Source organism: Apteryx mantelli, chromosome 17, assembly GCF_036417845.1.
Source record: "Apteryx mantelli isolate bAptMan1 chromosome 17, bAptMan1.hap1, whole genome shotgun sequence".
NCBI lineage: Eukaryota > Metazoa > Chordata > Aves > Apterygiformes > Apterygidae > Apteryx > Apteryx mantelli.
Window position 1 is genome coordinate 2,203,718 of NC_089994.1, and position 14,229 is coordinate 2,217,946.

Consider the following 14,229-nt stretch of genomic DNA (forward strand, 5'->3'; position numbering starts at 1 on the left):
GGCAGAGCCCGCCCTGCCTCTGTGAGTGGCATACATCTGAACCAATCACGACAGCTTCCGCTCCGTCCCTCACTAATGCAGACGACGGCGGGGGGCGCGCAAGCTTCCTATTGGCCGCGGAGCCGCGCGACCCGCGGCGAAGGGGCGGGACAACCCCGCGCTCGGGGCCAATGGCGGAGTGGGGCGGCTAGGGTGCGCTGCAGGCAGCAGGCTCCGCCGCGGCTCGGCTCGGCCCGGCCCCCGGGTGCCTCCGTGTCCCCCTCCCACCGCCCGCCGCTGCCATGGCCCTACCCCTGACCCGGTGCCGCGGCCCGCAGCGCTGAGCGGCCGCGCCCTGCCCTGCCCGCCCCGGCCGCCGCCATGGCCGGGGCCGTCGCCTCCCGCATGAGCTTCAGCTCCCTGAAGAGGAAGCAGCCCAAGACCTTCACGGTGCGCATTGTCACCATGGACGCCGAGATGGAGTTCAGCTGCGAGGTACCGGCCCCGCCGCTCCGCCCCCCGCCCGGGGCCACGGCGACCTCCCCCCCAACCGGGACCACCTCCTCCCCCTACCCCCCCGCCCCGGGGCCACGGCGCCCCCCCTGGGGCAGGGGCCAGCGCCGGGGCGGGTCGCCCTGCCCGTCTGGGGATTTTTCTCCCTCTCATTAGCCCCCGGGGGGGGTCGTTAGCCCGCTGCCCTGCTCGTCTCCGCGCCGCCTCTCGCCGCTCGTTTTTGGGGCCGTCGCCTCCAGGAGGGCCCTGTCGCCTGCCCCGGGGCCCCGGTCCGCGCTGTCGGGGCCGGGGGGTTGCGGCCCCCCCGGAGCCTCCGGTCCCGCCCGTTGTCTCCAGCGCGGACCGGCGGCACCGCCGGGAGCGGGAGCGCTCCCAGCCCTAGGGCAGCCTTGGCTTTGAGACCGTGGCGCCTGAGCTCTGGGGCGCCCCGAGACTCTCCCACAAAGCCGGAGGCTGCGGCTCGCCGCCGGGGAGCAGGATCCCACCCCGCCGCCCCTCTCCTGCCGGAACGAGCGGCTGCGGTTTGCGCTTTCTCCGTCCGCAAGGAGCAGCAGCAGGCACAAGCTCAGCGGTGGACTGTCATTAAGAGCGGGGAAGCTGCTGCTCAGTGCCCCGCGCCACTTGCATACGTGGGCAAAAGCAAACCCCTGCGTCCCTGTGCTTTCATGCTTGGCGTATATTATATTCCTGTTGAGACCAGACATGAGAAGTGTAAGTCCACAAAGAAAACTTTTTAGTGAGATATGAGGGAAAATGGATTGTTCATGCCTCAGATTTGTTTTGCTGCTTGCTGCTCAGCAGCCCTCATGAGGAGACCAGGGCTTGAGTTATATTGGGTGCCAAGGCTTAAATCTACAAGGATTCAACTTAAAACACTCATGAGAACAAAGTTTGCAAACGCGATATCACTCACTAGGTCCATCCACTGGATGAAATGTGTTCAGGAAGGCACAGGATTGTGTTCTGATATCCACTTCCCTTCTGGTTGTCTTTTTCTTTAATACTTTCTTTTTCTGGCTCTTGATAATTCTTTGGTGCTCTTCCCTTGGGGGCTGATATCAGCCCCCAGGAGTCTAATTTGTAATTGCTATTTTTACATGATCAGCTGGGCTTCTAGATTAGGCATGTAATAACTGAAAGCCAACTCTACCCAGATGAAAACATAAACTAGTTTAAAAAGAAAGGCTCTTCATCTGATCAAACTTTTGCTGTAATTCCAGTGCCCATAAGCCAAAAAAGTATTTGTCCTTGTAAACTTTCTTGCTGATGAAATGCGTTGTCAGCTCTGTGGAGCTTCCTCCTGTTCCCAGGATTAAGGGTTTATTTTCACCCGCAGCAGTGCAAGGTTCCCACCATTGCGCTGCCGGGAGAGGTGAAGTGTCCTGGCTCGCTTCTCACCTGCTTTCCTGAGGCTGCCAATGATAAAGAAAAGGCAATGCTTTTTTTAATGGTGTGGCCACTTGTCTTCATGTTGGGCTTTGAGTATTTGTGACATGGGGACATAGTGCGCTTGGGTCAGGTTCGAACGTGTGACTCATGCATCTGAAGACAGCTTGATGGGGAGGTTCCTGCTCAAAAAGCTTGTTGCTGCCACTGGCTTCCCTGCACACAGGAAGGAGCTGAGAGCCTGCGGGAGGGATCCTGTGCTGCTCCCCCAGCAAAGGACACGGCGGGACTTCGGCTGCCATCCTTCAGTGCAGAGGAGCACTCGAACTGGGGAAAACTTGAGCAAAGTGGGGAGGTCACAGGGCTGTTTCACACCATGCCTGGTGCAGGTGAGGTGGGAGCCTTAGTCGAGCTCCCTGGCTGCATATCTGCCCGCTTGGTCCGCGGCTGCCCTGTCTGAACGCGCCAAGGGAGAGTTGGGGATCTCTAGCATTGTGCTCTGGTTGCAGAGGAGCCAACCTCTCCCAGTGATGCCGGCTGGGTGGAGGATGGAGGGAATCGCTGCTGCTTCCAGGCTGCTCCTCCGCGTGCTTGTCCCTGTCCTTGCTGCTGCTCTCCAGCCGCCTCCTAGCCCCGCAGTGGGATGGAGGCAGCAGACAACGAGGGGCTGGCAGTTCCTCCACAAGGCCGCAAGTCCCTGTGCCTTTGGTTTACCTCCAGCTGCAGGACCCACGATAAATGCGGCGACCTCCCCACGTCCTGGTGCTGGGGCTGCCATCCCTTGGCGAGGAAGGCTGCGGTACGAGCAGAGCCGCCTGATTTGTGGCACCCTTCCTCGCTGGCATCTCTTGTCCCCCATCCCCTCTGCCTCCTGGGATCCTCGTCCTCCCCTTGTGTGGCAGAGGCAGCCACCGCTGCACCTCCCTCTCCGCTCCCGCCTTTCTGTGCAGCGTTAATACAACTGATTTTTCTTTTTTTTTTTTTTTTTTAAATATATACTTCATTCCACAGCTCTCTACTCTGTGTTTTCATGAGTTGGGCTTCCCAGCCCTGTGACACTGCTAACACCTTGAAGGCATGCCAGTGGAGGCCCAGGACATTAAGGGTGGCCAGGCTGGTGGAAATGGTTATTGTTTATCGCTTCTTCAGCCATGCTGCCTCAACCAACTCCTTCGTGGTAGGGAGTACAGCTTAAGCTTAAGCTTAAGCTCACCCACTCTGCTTGGCATGTTTTTGGTAATGGGTTCATTTTTAAATCTGCTCTGTGGGAATTCCCAGCTGTGCATTTCAGGAGATTAAACCTGCTTTGCATCTGTCTGCTCTGCGAGTAATGTCCCTAAATGGACCCTAAATCTGAAATAATTCACAGAAATGAAATCTTAATCTTTTCTAATGCTGTGATGGAACTTAATAATCACAGCTGGGGTTTCACTTTAAAGATTCATAGTTTGTTTGGGGAAATCTTAAAGGTGCAAAGTCAGTGTCTTCCTTTCTGTTGCTTCCATTACGGCTGCCTGAGTGCGGCACCTAGTTAATTGATAGCGTCTCGAGGAATGATACACATTTGCGTGTCTCTTAATATTGCTGTGTTTAAACCAGTCCCCAGTGACCCCATCTTTCTGAGAACACCTCCAAATGGCTTGTGCAGTCCGTCAGCTCCCTGTGCTCAGAGGGTGGTGCAGGAGAAAGCTTCCCAAAAGGCATTGGGAGTTGACGTTCTCCTGCAATGAACGCAGCGATGCGCTGGGTGCTGCCCAAGGAACGACTCAGGAAGTTATTTTAAGTGTCAGTAGTGCAAATCAGAGCTTGCTGAAGCGTGGTACTCAAATTGGGAGGGTTTTGATACTGCTGCAGGGTGCTATTGCCGACAGTTTCCTCTGTGACTGCTGCTTTCTGGTGGTACCTTCTGCCGTCACTTGTGGTGGCCCTGACCGAAACAAGTCGATGAGCCCCAGACTTGCACAACTCAATGTGGCAAAGCTAATTTTGCTGACGTCTCTTCCAGATGAGGTTGTCTGATATCTGTCATCTCTGGCATAGCTTAGCTCCATGGTATTCTGGGTCTGGACCTTCTGAGGCTTTTTTCCATGCTCTTCTTCTGCCAGGACCCCATTTGCGTAGGAGCTGCTGTGGTCAAGTTTTCTCCTCACATGTGCTGAGGTGCAGTTTTTTCCCCGAGACCCGAGCTGCCTGGTTGATGGGAGAGCCCCGGTCTCATTCTCATGTGTGTCTTTGCCCCTTTCTTGTTGCAGCGGCTGCAGCTGGGCTCATAGTTCTGTCTTTGGGGCTGCAGCACCTTTCCTGAAGGCTGTTTCTCTGTAGCCATCTTCACAGCATTGATGACAAATTAAAGTTCCCGAGTAAGAGCAGGTGCAAGAAGTCGGGGTGGTTTTGACCTCAGTCTGGTCCCTGCCCCAAAACTGAAAGGCAAAGGAAGCAAACGGGAATGAGGCAGCTTCCCTCGGCTTTGTGAATACTCAGGAGAGGTTGTGTAGAGGTTCCTCCATCCCTGGTTAAATGTTTTGCAGCTTCTCACTGATGTTGGTAATAACAGTGACCTCTTTTGAGGCTGCTGAGCTTCTGCAAGCTGGCAGAAGGCTGGACTGGAAAAGGCAAATCTGTGGGCAGTAGCAGCTATTTGAAAAAGCCGCAAGTAATCCCCTCGGCTATAAACTTCAGTAAATCGTCAGGATACCAGCTGGCAAGGTAGCATTTGGGTTCCTCATGCACCCCTGCCCTGATCTCATCTCACTTCTATGGAAATGCTCAGGAGCTTGTGCCATTTGGTTGCTACTGATGTTTTTAAAGAGGGGGGGGGGGGAAAAAACATGCAGAAATTGGCAGGTTTTCTCATTCGACTTTATATTTGGAGGGGGTTTACACCAAAAAAGTCAGAAATCCTGCCGACTCATGACTCTGTCATTTGGGAATTAATTCTTCAGAGCTCTCCTGCTCATTGCAGTTCAGTTCTGCATCCCCTTTTCATGCCGTGTCCAAGTCGCACGGGAATGTGGATCCTCTCTGACTTCTTCCTGACTGCGCCCTGTGTCCAAAACATTTTCCAGAACCCCCATGTCCCCTTGCAACCTCTCTTAAGCTTGTTAAACTCCAGGCTGCCCAATTGCCTCCAGATAGCGAAGGTTCAAAAGTGCTGTCAGTCCCCTGACTCCATGATTAATCCCGAGGAAGCATGTTCATGCAAAGGGGAAGACGGGAGGACGTTTGAGACAGAAACATGTTTTTCTCTTTTGGTATTTACTCCAGTTTTGATGCCCTTTAATACCTTTTCTTGTACAGACCATGTCTTTCAGCTAGGTGGGTTTCCAAGTTGGAAGTACCGGAGCAGGGAAGCGGCTTTGGGAACGATCTGCTGGCGGCTCAGAGGCAGCACTTTTGGGGAAAATCAAGCAGCCCTTAGGACGAGCAGACGAGCACATGAGAGCCCGCAAGTTTTAGCTTTGAGTCATTCAATGATAAACTTGCAAATTGTTGGGGCAAGGCTAAACCTTTTTTTCTCCCGTGTTGCCTGGCGTCATAAACTCCAGCTGGCTCGTCTTTCCCCGGCGGTAGGCTCCTGACACGTGATGGATTGTCAGGAGGGTTGTGATCCTCTGCGTGGATGCCGTAGCCTCTGTGGCAGCAATGCAGAGGCACCCCAGTGGGACCTGAGCATGTCTTCAGCCTCGTCCTGAGAAGATGAGAGGTCCCTGGAGGAGCAATGTCCTTCTCGCCACTTCTTGGAGCCTCTTCCCCTGCGTCATGTCGCTATGACCGCTTAACTTGCACAGCCCAAACCTAAGTACTGGAAACAATGCTCTGGGCCATCACTGGTTCCCTTCCCTCTGCCACTCGCTTTGATGCCAGCCTCAGGCACCATGGCCTGTCCTCGCTTATACCCGCCGCGCTCTGTCTCGTGCAGCCACCAAGAAACATGCTCAGCCGCACCATCTGCCTTGTTACACCTGGCTGCATTTCTGGCCTCCTTCGTGGTTAACAAAAATAGATTTTAATTAAAAGCTTGTTATCGAGTTGTCATGGAGCATTAGTAAATAAAAATAACTTTTACAGTCCCATCTTGTGGCTCAGTAAGTGGCAGTTGAAAGCATTTGACATCTGTTTATTTAAGAAAATGAAAGGATAGTGATTATTGGATTCTCTGTTTGCTCTCAATGGGCTTTAAATCCAAATAAATGGGGATCTGTCATGCTGCTGTTATCCTTCAGAAGGGTAAATACAGTCTGCAGTCTTGGGTTCACCTCATTTTGAGCTGTAAACTGTTGTTTGGGCATCTCCTGATGGGATGAGGAGCAGATATCGCCTACCTGTTTGGCTTTTTCTCCCTCGGGTGCTTGTTGGAGGCATGCGCTGCTCAGCTTCTGCTCTCTGCCCTGCCACCTCCTTTCTGCCATCTCCCTCTCTGTTTCTGTGGAAAGATGCCGTATCCTCCTGTTAAAGCTTGCTTCTTCCATAAGGCTTCTACAAGGAAATACGTAACGATTTAGCGCAGCTTCCCAGGACTCCGTCTCCCTTTTCTGTTCAGTCTTTTGGGCCGTAACGTCATCTGAACAGTGCCTGCATTCTCTTTATTTCACATTGAGCATCAAATTAGCACTTAAATTTAATAAAATGATCTGGTCAGCTGAAGAGCTGTTTTCAGCACTCCTTAAAATATTTGACTGCACCAATTTTTTCTTTTTACAGATGTTCACCGTTTCTTCAAGGTCCGGCTTTAGAGAGGACAGTTGCACCCTCTTGTGTCCCAGCGCCCCTTTTTTTGTAGCGCTTGGCCTCCCGCCACGTCACCCTTGGCACCCGCGGGCAGTTGGATAACCTGCTGCTCGCTTTGGCCACTGGCGTGCAGATCGTCTCTACCCGAGGAGCAGTTGTGCTTTCCGACAGGGAGGCGCAGTGCTTAAATAAATTGCCCAGCTGCGTTGGAAATGACTCTTGGTGGGGGTTAATAAATAACCCAAACCCTGTTAACAGCTGCCAAATCTGACATCTCCGCTGGAGAAAAAGATGATGGCAATAAGCCAGGCTGGAAGGACCCTATTCCGACAGGCGGTGGAAATACTCAGCATTTACTTAAAATCCATACCGCTGATGAATCGCGCATGCTCTGCGCTTAGCGAGGAGCAGAAATTCCCGCGATGCAAAACAGCCGCCCAGTGGCCCTTCCCCTGTTCTTAAAGCCGCGTGTTCATGCAGTCCTCTCCCACTTGCAAAACATATCAAACAGCCCGTGCTAAGACCAAGCTAACGGGAGAAGACAAAACCGCACCATCGGCAGCTGGACACGGACGTGGGAGCGCTGCAGGCGACCTGGCTCCCTTGGGCAGGGGGGCAGCAAAACTGCCATGGCTGCATGTCAGATTAAGGGTTTTTTTTTCATGTAACTTTTTCTTGGGAGACTGATCTTTATTATAGCATCGGGCCAACCACTCTGGCAGATGGCTGAGAGGGAATTTTCCATGATGAGCCTTTTTGTAGTCTTTTCGAGAGTTCGTGATTGCTTGCAAAATCGGCAAGGACCGGGAGGTGGCGGCACCCGGCTGCTTTCTGGCTCTTTTCTGCACAGCCTTGGACAGCGGGTCTCTGCCTCTCGCCGTGCCCACAGGGCGCTCTTGCATGTTTTACGGCCAGAAATGTGACAGTTAATGAGATGCGGCCTGTGGAATAGGGATAAGGCGGGCTGAGGGCCTGAAGGTCCGTAAAACAGTCGGAGTTCAGCTGTCAGGAGATGCCACTTGAATGCAGATTGTTGTTTTAAGTACCAAGGTGCGGAGTGAGATCATGTATGCTGAAATAAAGGTGGCTGCTGTTGCACTTAGATATTTAGAAGGGAATTCAGCATGGTCGGCTGCGACGTTATGGCTGGAAACTTCAACACTGCAGTCAGGAATTTTAAGCATATATTTCCGTAGCACATGGGTACAAAGACAGAGCAACGGTATAAAATCTATCACAGAAGCAATTGGTTAAAATATTTCCATGCCCACATTGTGCGTTCACCCAGCAATTTCAATGCTCGTGCTTTAGTGCTTGCTGCTGGGCTTTTAGACTGACTGCAGGCTTGCTTTTGGGGAGGAAATCGTTGAATTGCGTTAGTGCAGTGTGATGAATGAGGATTTGGGGTTGGAGAGCTGCAGGAAATCGCCCTGGGGCAAATTTGCTTGTAGCCTGCAGCTGGTGGGAACCCCCCCGGGGAGGCCCTCACTGGGGCTGCAGGGCAAAGCCCAGCTGGAAACGCCGATTCCTGCGTTTGCACGTATCACGCCGGTGCCAACCAGGCCATTGAACCCATAGGCTGAAATATTGGCTTTCAAAAAAGAAAAGAAAAAAAAAAAGCCAACAATGCTTTATGCAAAGCAATTTAATCCTAGTTAAGAAACAGCCCTTTGGTGGCAGCCTTTTTTAAGTGCCTGCAGGAATGGTACAAAACAGCCGCTGCGATGTCTATTGTGCTCTAGTTTGAACCCGTGAATTAACCCTCCTCCTGGAATAACAGCCGGGAAGGGACCTGCTGTCTGTAACGTCCCGTGCCAAGCCAGAGCTCCTTGCAGCGACCGGAGGACAGCTAAATGTGGGAAATTAGGGGTTTATAATTGCAGTGCTGCCAAACGTGCTCCTCCTTGCCCCCGAGGTGGCAGCGGGCGACAGCAGGAGCGTTGCTTGTTAGATGCATCTGTTTTCTGTCCCTTTTCACCTTTCTGCTTCCCAAAAGCTTCTGTTTTTAAGAACAAACTGCAGCAACAAGGTGGGTGCAGCTGCAAGATTGTGCAGGGATTCCTGGGGCTGTACTTAGAGACATTAGAGTTACCCAAGTGCTGTTAAGAGTGAATTTTTTTTTTCTTGGTGAACATATACCGCTTATAGCAGTGCGTGACTTGGAAGGAACTAAAATGGCCCCGTCGGATCTGCTGCTGAATTTTGGTGGTTTATCAGAAGAAATGAGCTTCTTGCTCCTGGCCTGAGACACAGAAGATATGGGCCCTTAGCGGCATTTTCAGGGAAATAAATCACATTTCAGTTCCCAAGTGCAGGAGGAGGTGGTAAGCTGCAGGTGAGAGTAGATGGAAGGATATAAAGTGTGCTTCGTTGGGATGTTTTCTTATTTCTACCAATTCAAACCCAGATGAAGTTGCAGGATGCAAGCATATGGTGAGGTGAAAAAGGGTGGATTTGGCTGAACAGAAAAGAAGTTCTGAAGTCCCTCTTTACAGCTCTGCCTCCTCTTTCTTCTCTCGCAGGTGAAGTGGAAAGGGAAGGACTTGTTTGATTTAGTGTGCAGGACACTGGGACTCCGGGAAACCTGGTTCTTCGGCCTTCAGTACACCATCAAGGACACAGTGGCTTGGCTCAAAATGGACAAGAAGGTTGGAGCTTACTTTCCCCTCGCGAGGTCGTGTGCAGTGAAGAGGGAGGATATATTTTCCTCTCTTTCAGCATACCTGAGGTTGCGTTAGGTGTGCTGGAGAAGTGAACTGGGAGAAGTGCATTTAAACCTCGTAACCACTGCATTTAACAAGTTAAAATGAGAAGAATTAGCCGGGATTTGCCCCAATCCCTCCCAAGCCTGTGAGGCTGCTCACCTGGATCCCCTTAGGGCATTTTGGGGAGGCAGCCATGCTGGGATGCCAGACTTTGAGGGGACTGAACATAAATGAGGCCTGATAGTTTCTTTTAGAGAATCTCTCACATGCTCCCAAATGACAAATCTTTCAGAAACTTGCTTTCTGGGATATTGTGCAAGTAGTGGAAAAGTAAGGCTACACTTTGGCTTCTTGCTTGGTGTTTGTTGTCTAAGATGCACAAAGAGCTCGGGAGGAGGAAGAATAGAGAGAACAGGCGAGGGACATGCGGGAGGGAATCCTCTCTGAGCTGATGACCGCTTAGCTGGAGAGGTGCTGGATGTGGTGCTGCTTGCACCCAAATGATGTTGCGCTAAAAAAAGAAAAGCCAGTAATTGAGACTGGCAGGGAAGTCTTGGTGAATCCCTCATGTCGCACTGAGGTTTTAGACTAAGATAAATCTGAGCTGGACGTTGCCAGCACAAAAAGAAAGATAGCAAGGAGCAATGCTGCTACCCAGCAATGCAGGGAGTGACCAGGGAGCCTGCTGGTGGCGGAGCAGGACTGAGTGTTGCTGTAAGAGGAGCAGGACAGGCAGCATGTGCACCACAGAGCAGGATCAGCCTTGGCTTAGCGTGAGCAGCTCATTCCTCATGCTTTTTGTTCCTGCCTCTTTTGTTTTTTGTATAGTTATGAATGTCAGAAATCTGCCTTTTTTCTTCTCTTTTTTTTTTTCTGTTGCTTTTTTTAACTGTGATTTCTGGGCTACTTAGCTCGGTTTGTACATCCTAGATGCCAAAAATGTCTGACAAAAGCTAATCGGATTGGGAGAGCTGTGTCTTGGCTCCAAGAGACAGCAGCGCTGTCGAGGCCGGAAGCAGTGGCTGAAGTGCTTTTGTGTCCCCCAGGTGCTGGATCACGACGTTCCCACCGAGGAGCCTGTCACCTTTCACTTTCTGGCCAAGTTTTATCCAGAGAATGCGGAGGAGGAGCTGGTCCAGGAGATCACCCAGCACTTGTTCTTCCTGCAGGTAGGAGCCCGGTAAATGCACCCCGTTCCCAGCTCCAGGGAGCCAAAAGCCAGGACAGGCAGAAGTGCAGGAGGGTTGCAGGGTCTGAGCAGGTCAGTCAGCAAAGTGTGGACCCTCACTGTTACATTCACCCCCTCTCTGACAGGAGCTGTCTTCAACTGTAACAAAAACATTTTAAAATAGATCAAAGATGGTTTGTCTGATGGAGCAATAACAGGAGCCCAAATCGGCAGACTTAGTAAACTGGTGATTAGTAATATCGATGTGTTGCAGTTAAGGAAAATGGCTCTATTGGATGTGAAGGATGTGGTCTCGGATCCCTCCTCCCTGCAGTGCAGTGTCATTTGCACGGAGAGATGGCCCTTGCCTTTGCACCCGAGAGCATTGCTAAGTGAAACATGGGAATCCCACCCTAAAGGAGCCCATGAAATCAGCCTGTTCCAAGCCAGTGAGGTTCACTTCTTCCCCATAGTCTTTCCAAATATTTGGAGCAGAAGAAAATCCCAGAAGCACGACCAAGTCAGGAGCTGATGGCAAAAGCCGGGTAGGAGGGAAAACCCACCGGTGCCAGCTGCCCCACCGGTGCCAGCTGCCCCACCGTCACACATACTCGCACATTAAGTGCCCGGCAAGCGTGGGGACTGACTCTGGACGCTGGCTGTAAGCTCGCTACCATCTTCTGTCCTGGGGAATCAGCTCAGCTGAGAAATGAAGCCCTGTTAGCAGAGACACTCTCTGGTTCAGGCAAATATCAACTTGCTGAAACAGTTTCCTGTAAAGGGGTGTGTGAACGCACAAAAGACACTGCAGGCAGGAAGGTCACAGGCAGTAGAGACCTAGTCAGGTCCCAGGTTGCGATGGAGATGTCTTGGCCACTTCCAGGGAAGTGCATGGCTTTTCATCTGACGCTTCTAAAAATAATGGATGCTCGTGTTCTTAGGTTTGTTACACCAAAGTGGAGGCAAACTGGGTTTGAAAGCTCTTAGAAATACAACTTTAGTGTGCCTGCCCCTTCTCTTCCCCATTGAAACGAGTATTAAACTGACCCCACCACCCCATCAATGCTCCTTGTTGTTCCAATGCTGGTCTTTGGTCTTTAGGGCTAAAGAGCTTCTAAATGCAAAATACTTCTGTTAAACTTTCCAGCTCTGTTCTGTGCTCCACTGTCTCCTGATGGATATTTCGAAATGTCCAGTTTGCCACAGATTTTGTCCTTGATGAGGAAAAATACTTCTGGCATGCTTGAGAAAAATCAGAGAGGAAAAGCAGTGAAAGCTGCACTTTTGTAAATGCAGACCATGACTTTTCCACTAGGATTTCTGATAATACGAGGTGGCTGTGCTCCCATAACACATGCGGGAAACAAGAGCATGCATACGCCTGCAAGCTCTCCTATTTATCTTAATGCAGGAGAACATCTTCTGTGATTAAGTTTTAACAGACTTTGAGAACACAACACATGCTATGAATTCAAATCAGTGTTAACTATATCTCTGCAACAATCCGTTTAAGCCTCCCATGGAAATAGAGTGCTTGTTTTGTTTTGTTTTGTTTTAATCTATATTTGGGGAAAATTAAGTGTGTAAAACAAAAAATATCAAACATGACAGGTTTAATTTTTTTAATGTGGAGAAGCCAGGCAATGTAAAGCAGTGGTTCGTGGGAGTTGTATGTTGGCTCTCCTGGGAGTGCCCCAGGAGGTGACCCATGGCCCTGCTTGTGCTCGGGGGAATTGGAGAGTACCCACAGTGAATGCCAGTGCACACTGACTTCTAAAGAGGCCTGCGTATCCCAAGAAAAAAACCTCTGTGTGCTCAGAGGATGAGCTGCCAACTTTTTTTTTTTGTTTAATGCAGTGCGTGGATGTCACTTCAACACATAGATTACGCCTGAAGAGGTTTTATCTCTGTATTTACACATGAGATTTTTTTTTCCCCTTGCCTTTAGCAATGGGATGTAGGTTCTGCCATTTTCCACGTATAAATTTAGCTCTTCTTGCAAACCTGTCTGAAAAAGGCAGCCTGTGAAAGTCTGCACTCTTCCCTTCAGAGATTTCCCGGGCCTGAATTGTAACTGCTGTTAGGAAAACCATTAACCGGCTGGTTGACAGCTATAGTTAAAACAAACTGCAGCCATCTGCTGTGACAGTCATGCTTTGCACAGCCCCACTAAACCCGTTATGTGTCCTTCGTTGCTCTGTGCAGGTAAAGAAGCAGATTTTGGATGAGAAGATCTATTGCCCTCCCGAGGCTTCAGTGCTGCTGGCTTCCTATGCTGTCCAAGCCAAGGTAGGCACAGAGGAGCCGGAGAGGGTTTTCAGCTGCCCGTGGACATGGGGCAGTGGGTAGCTTTGCTCCCAAGAAGGTGCTTTGCGATACGTCCACTTCCCGAGCAAGTGGAAGACAGGGAAAATTGTTAAAAATTTGAAAGTGGCAGAACCACACTAGCAATGTTGCCTTTTCTGCACTGGTGATTCCTGGCTGCCTTCTGACTTTGGGCAGATTTTTGCAGTCTCTTTACAGGGCTCTTTAACAAGTGCTCAGCTTAGGAGCTGCAGCCTACTGAAGTGTGGGTTAGCCCAGGAGCAGAGGAGCTTCTGTAGCCCATGATTTTTTTAGATCTTCTCCCTGCTCTCACCCTTGCAGCCAGAGGCAGATCAGCGATGGGACTAACGCCTCCGTTGCTTCCCCGGGATACTCCCTGTCCGTGTGATAACCACTTTATTTTGTGTGTGGCAGTTTGCTGTGTTAACATTACTGCAGTTTTGGAGGACTTTTCCTGTCCTCTCCCAGCACCTTTGGTGGTTGAGCATGGGTGCTTGGCCTCGCCAGACAGGTGAAAAGCTCCGTGGTCATTAAGTCTTCCCCTTCCTTGGCTGAATGCTTCTGCTCCATACCCAGAGTCAGGGTTTTTGCTGGGGACCTATTTAAAAGAACACTGTTTTTGAATCCAAAACATGCAGCTTTGGACACCTTGCGGTGGGTCGGCTCCTGGGATAGCGGGAGCAGCCTGAGGGATAAGGGAGGGATGTTCCTGTAGCAGGTGGGAGAAGAGGTTTAGCTCAGAGCTGTTTATCACCATACCTGCATAACTCTCACTGGATTGAGGGCTTTCGTAGCTGAGCACTGAAGATGCAGCAGGGGGGTTGGTTCTGTTGCCTGAAGAGGTGAAAACTGAGCCTTTTCCATGAATCCAGTCCTCAGTGTTTCACACTTGCTTTTCCTACCTTGCCTGATAATGTTTCTCATAACTCTTCAGTCCATGCCCAATTTTGTCTAAGGGCTGTGTGGCATGTAACAATATTGCTTGATGATGAATGTTTGAGTTTACTAGAAAGAGATGTTTTTTCCTCATATCGATGAAAACATGTTTTGTGAGAGAGACTCATGAGCCAGGGAAAAATGAGTGGTTTCTAAAAATGTTTCTATTTGCATCAAACATTCATTGCTTGTATTAGAGCGCATGAGTGAACACTCACTTGGCTTTCTCTCCTGTGACCCAGTGAGCTGAAGATCCATAAGGGATAACTTTTCCTGTTGCCAAAATGAATAAACCCTTGGGTAAATATTGAGCCCTGTTAACTTGTGGCTGTGACAGCTCTTGTTCTCCTGATCAGGAACGGGCCATAGTTTGGTATAGGATTGCTGTGCTATCATGTTGCCTCGGCCTGCAGCTCAGCTGCTCACCTTGGGCTCGGGGACACCCTTGATTCGCTCAATATTCGCTTGTCCTGGGAGGGGGGCAGCTGG

At 50.7% G+C, this 14,229-nt stretch overlaps 1 protein-coding gene across 4 annotated transcripts in view; it reads left to right on the forward strand.

Annotated features, from left to right (window-relative positions):
• The first annotated feature begins 229 nt into the window (after window positions 1-229).
• Window positions 230-14,229, forward strand: part of NF2 (NF2, moesin-ezrin-radixin like (MERLIN) tumor suppressor) — a 39,683-nt gene continuing 25,683 nt past the window's right edge. For all 4 annotated transcript variants that reach the window (XM_067307288.1, XM_067307286.1, XM_067307289.1 and 1 more), the window contains exons 1-4: window positions 230-474; window positions 9,129-9,254; window positions 10,358-10,480; window positions 12,685-12,768. In XM_067307288.1, coding sequence (XP_067163389.1) covers window positions 361-474; window positions 9,129-9,254; window positions 10,358-10,480; window positions 12,685-12,768 — 447 coding nt within the window. In that variant the 5' untranslated portion in view covers window positions 230-360. The remainder of the gene's footprint in view (window positions 475-9,128; window positions 9,255-10,357; window positions 10,481-12,684; window positions 12,769-14,229) is intronic.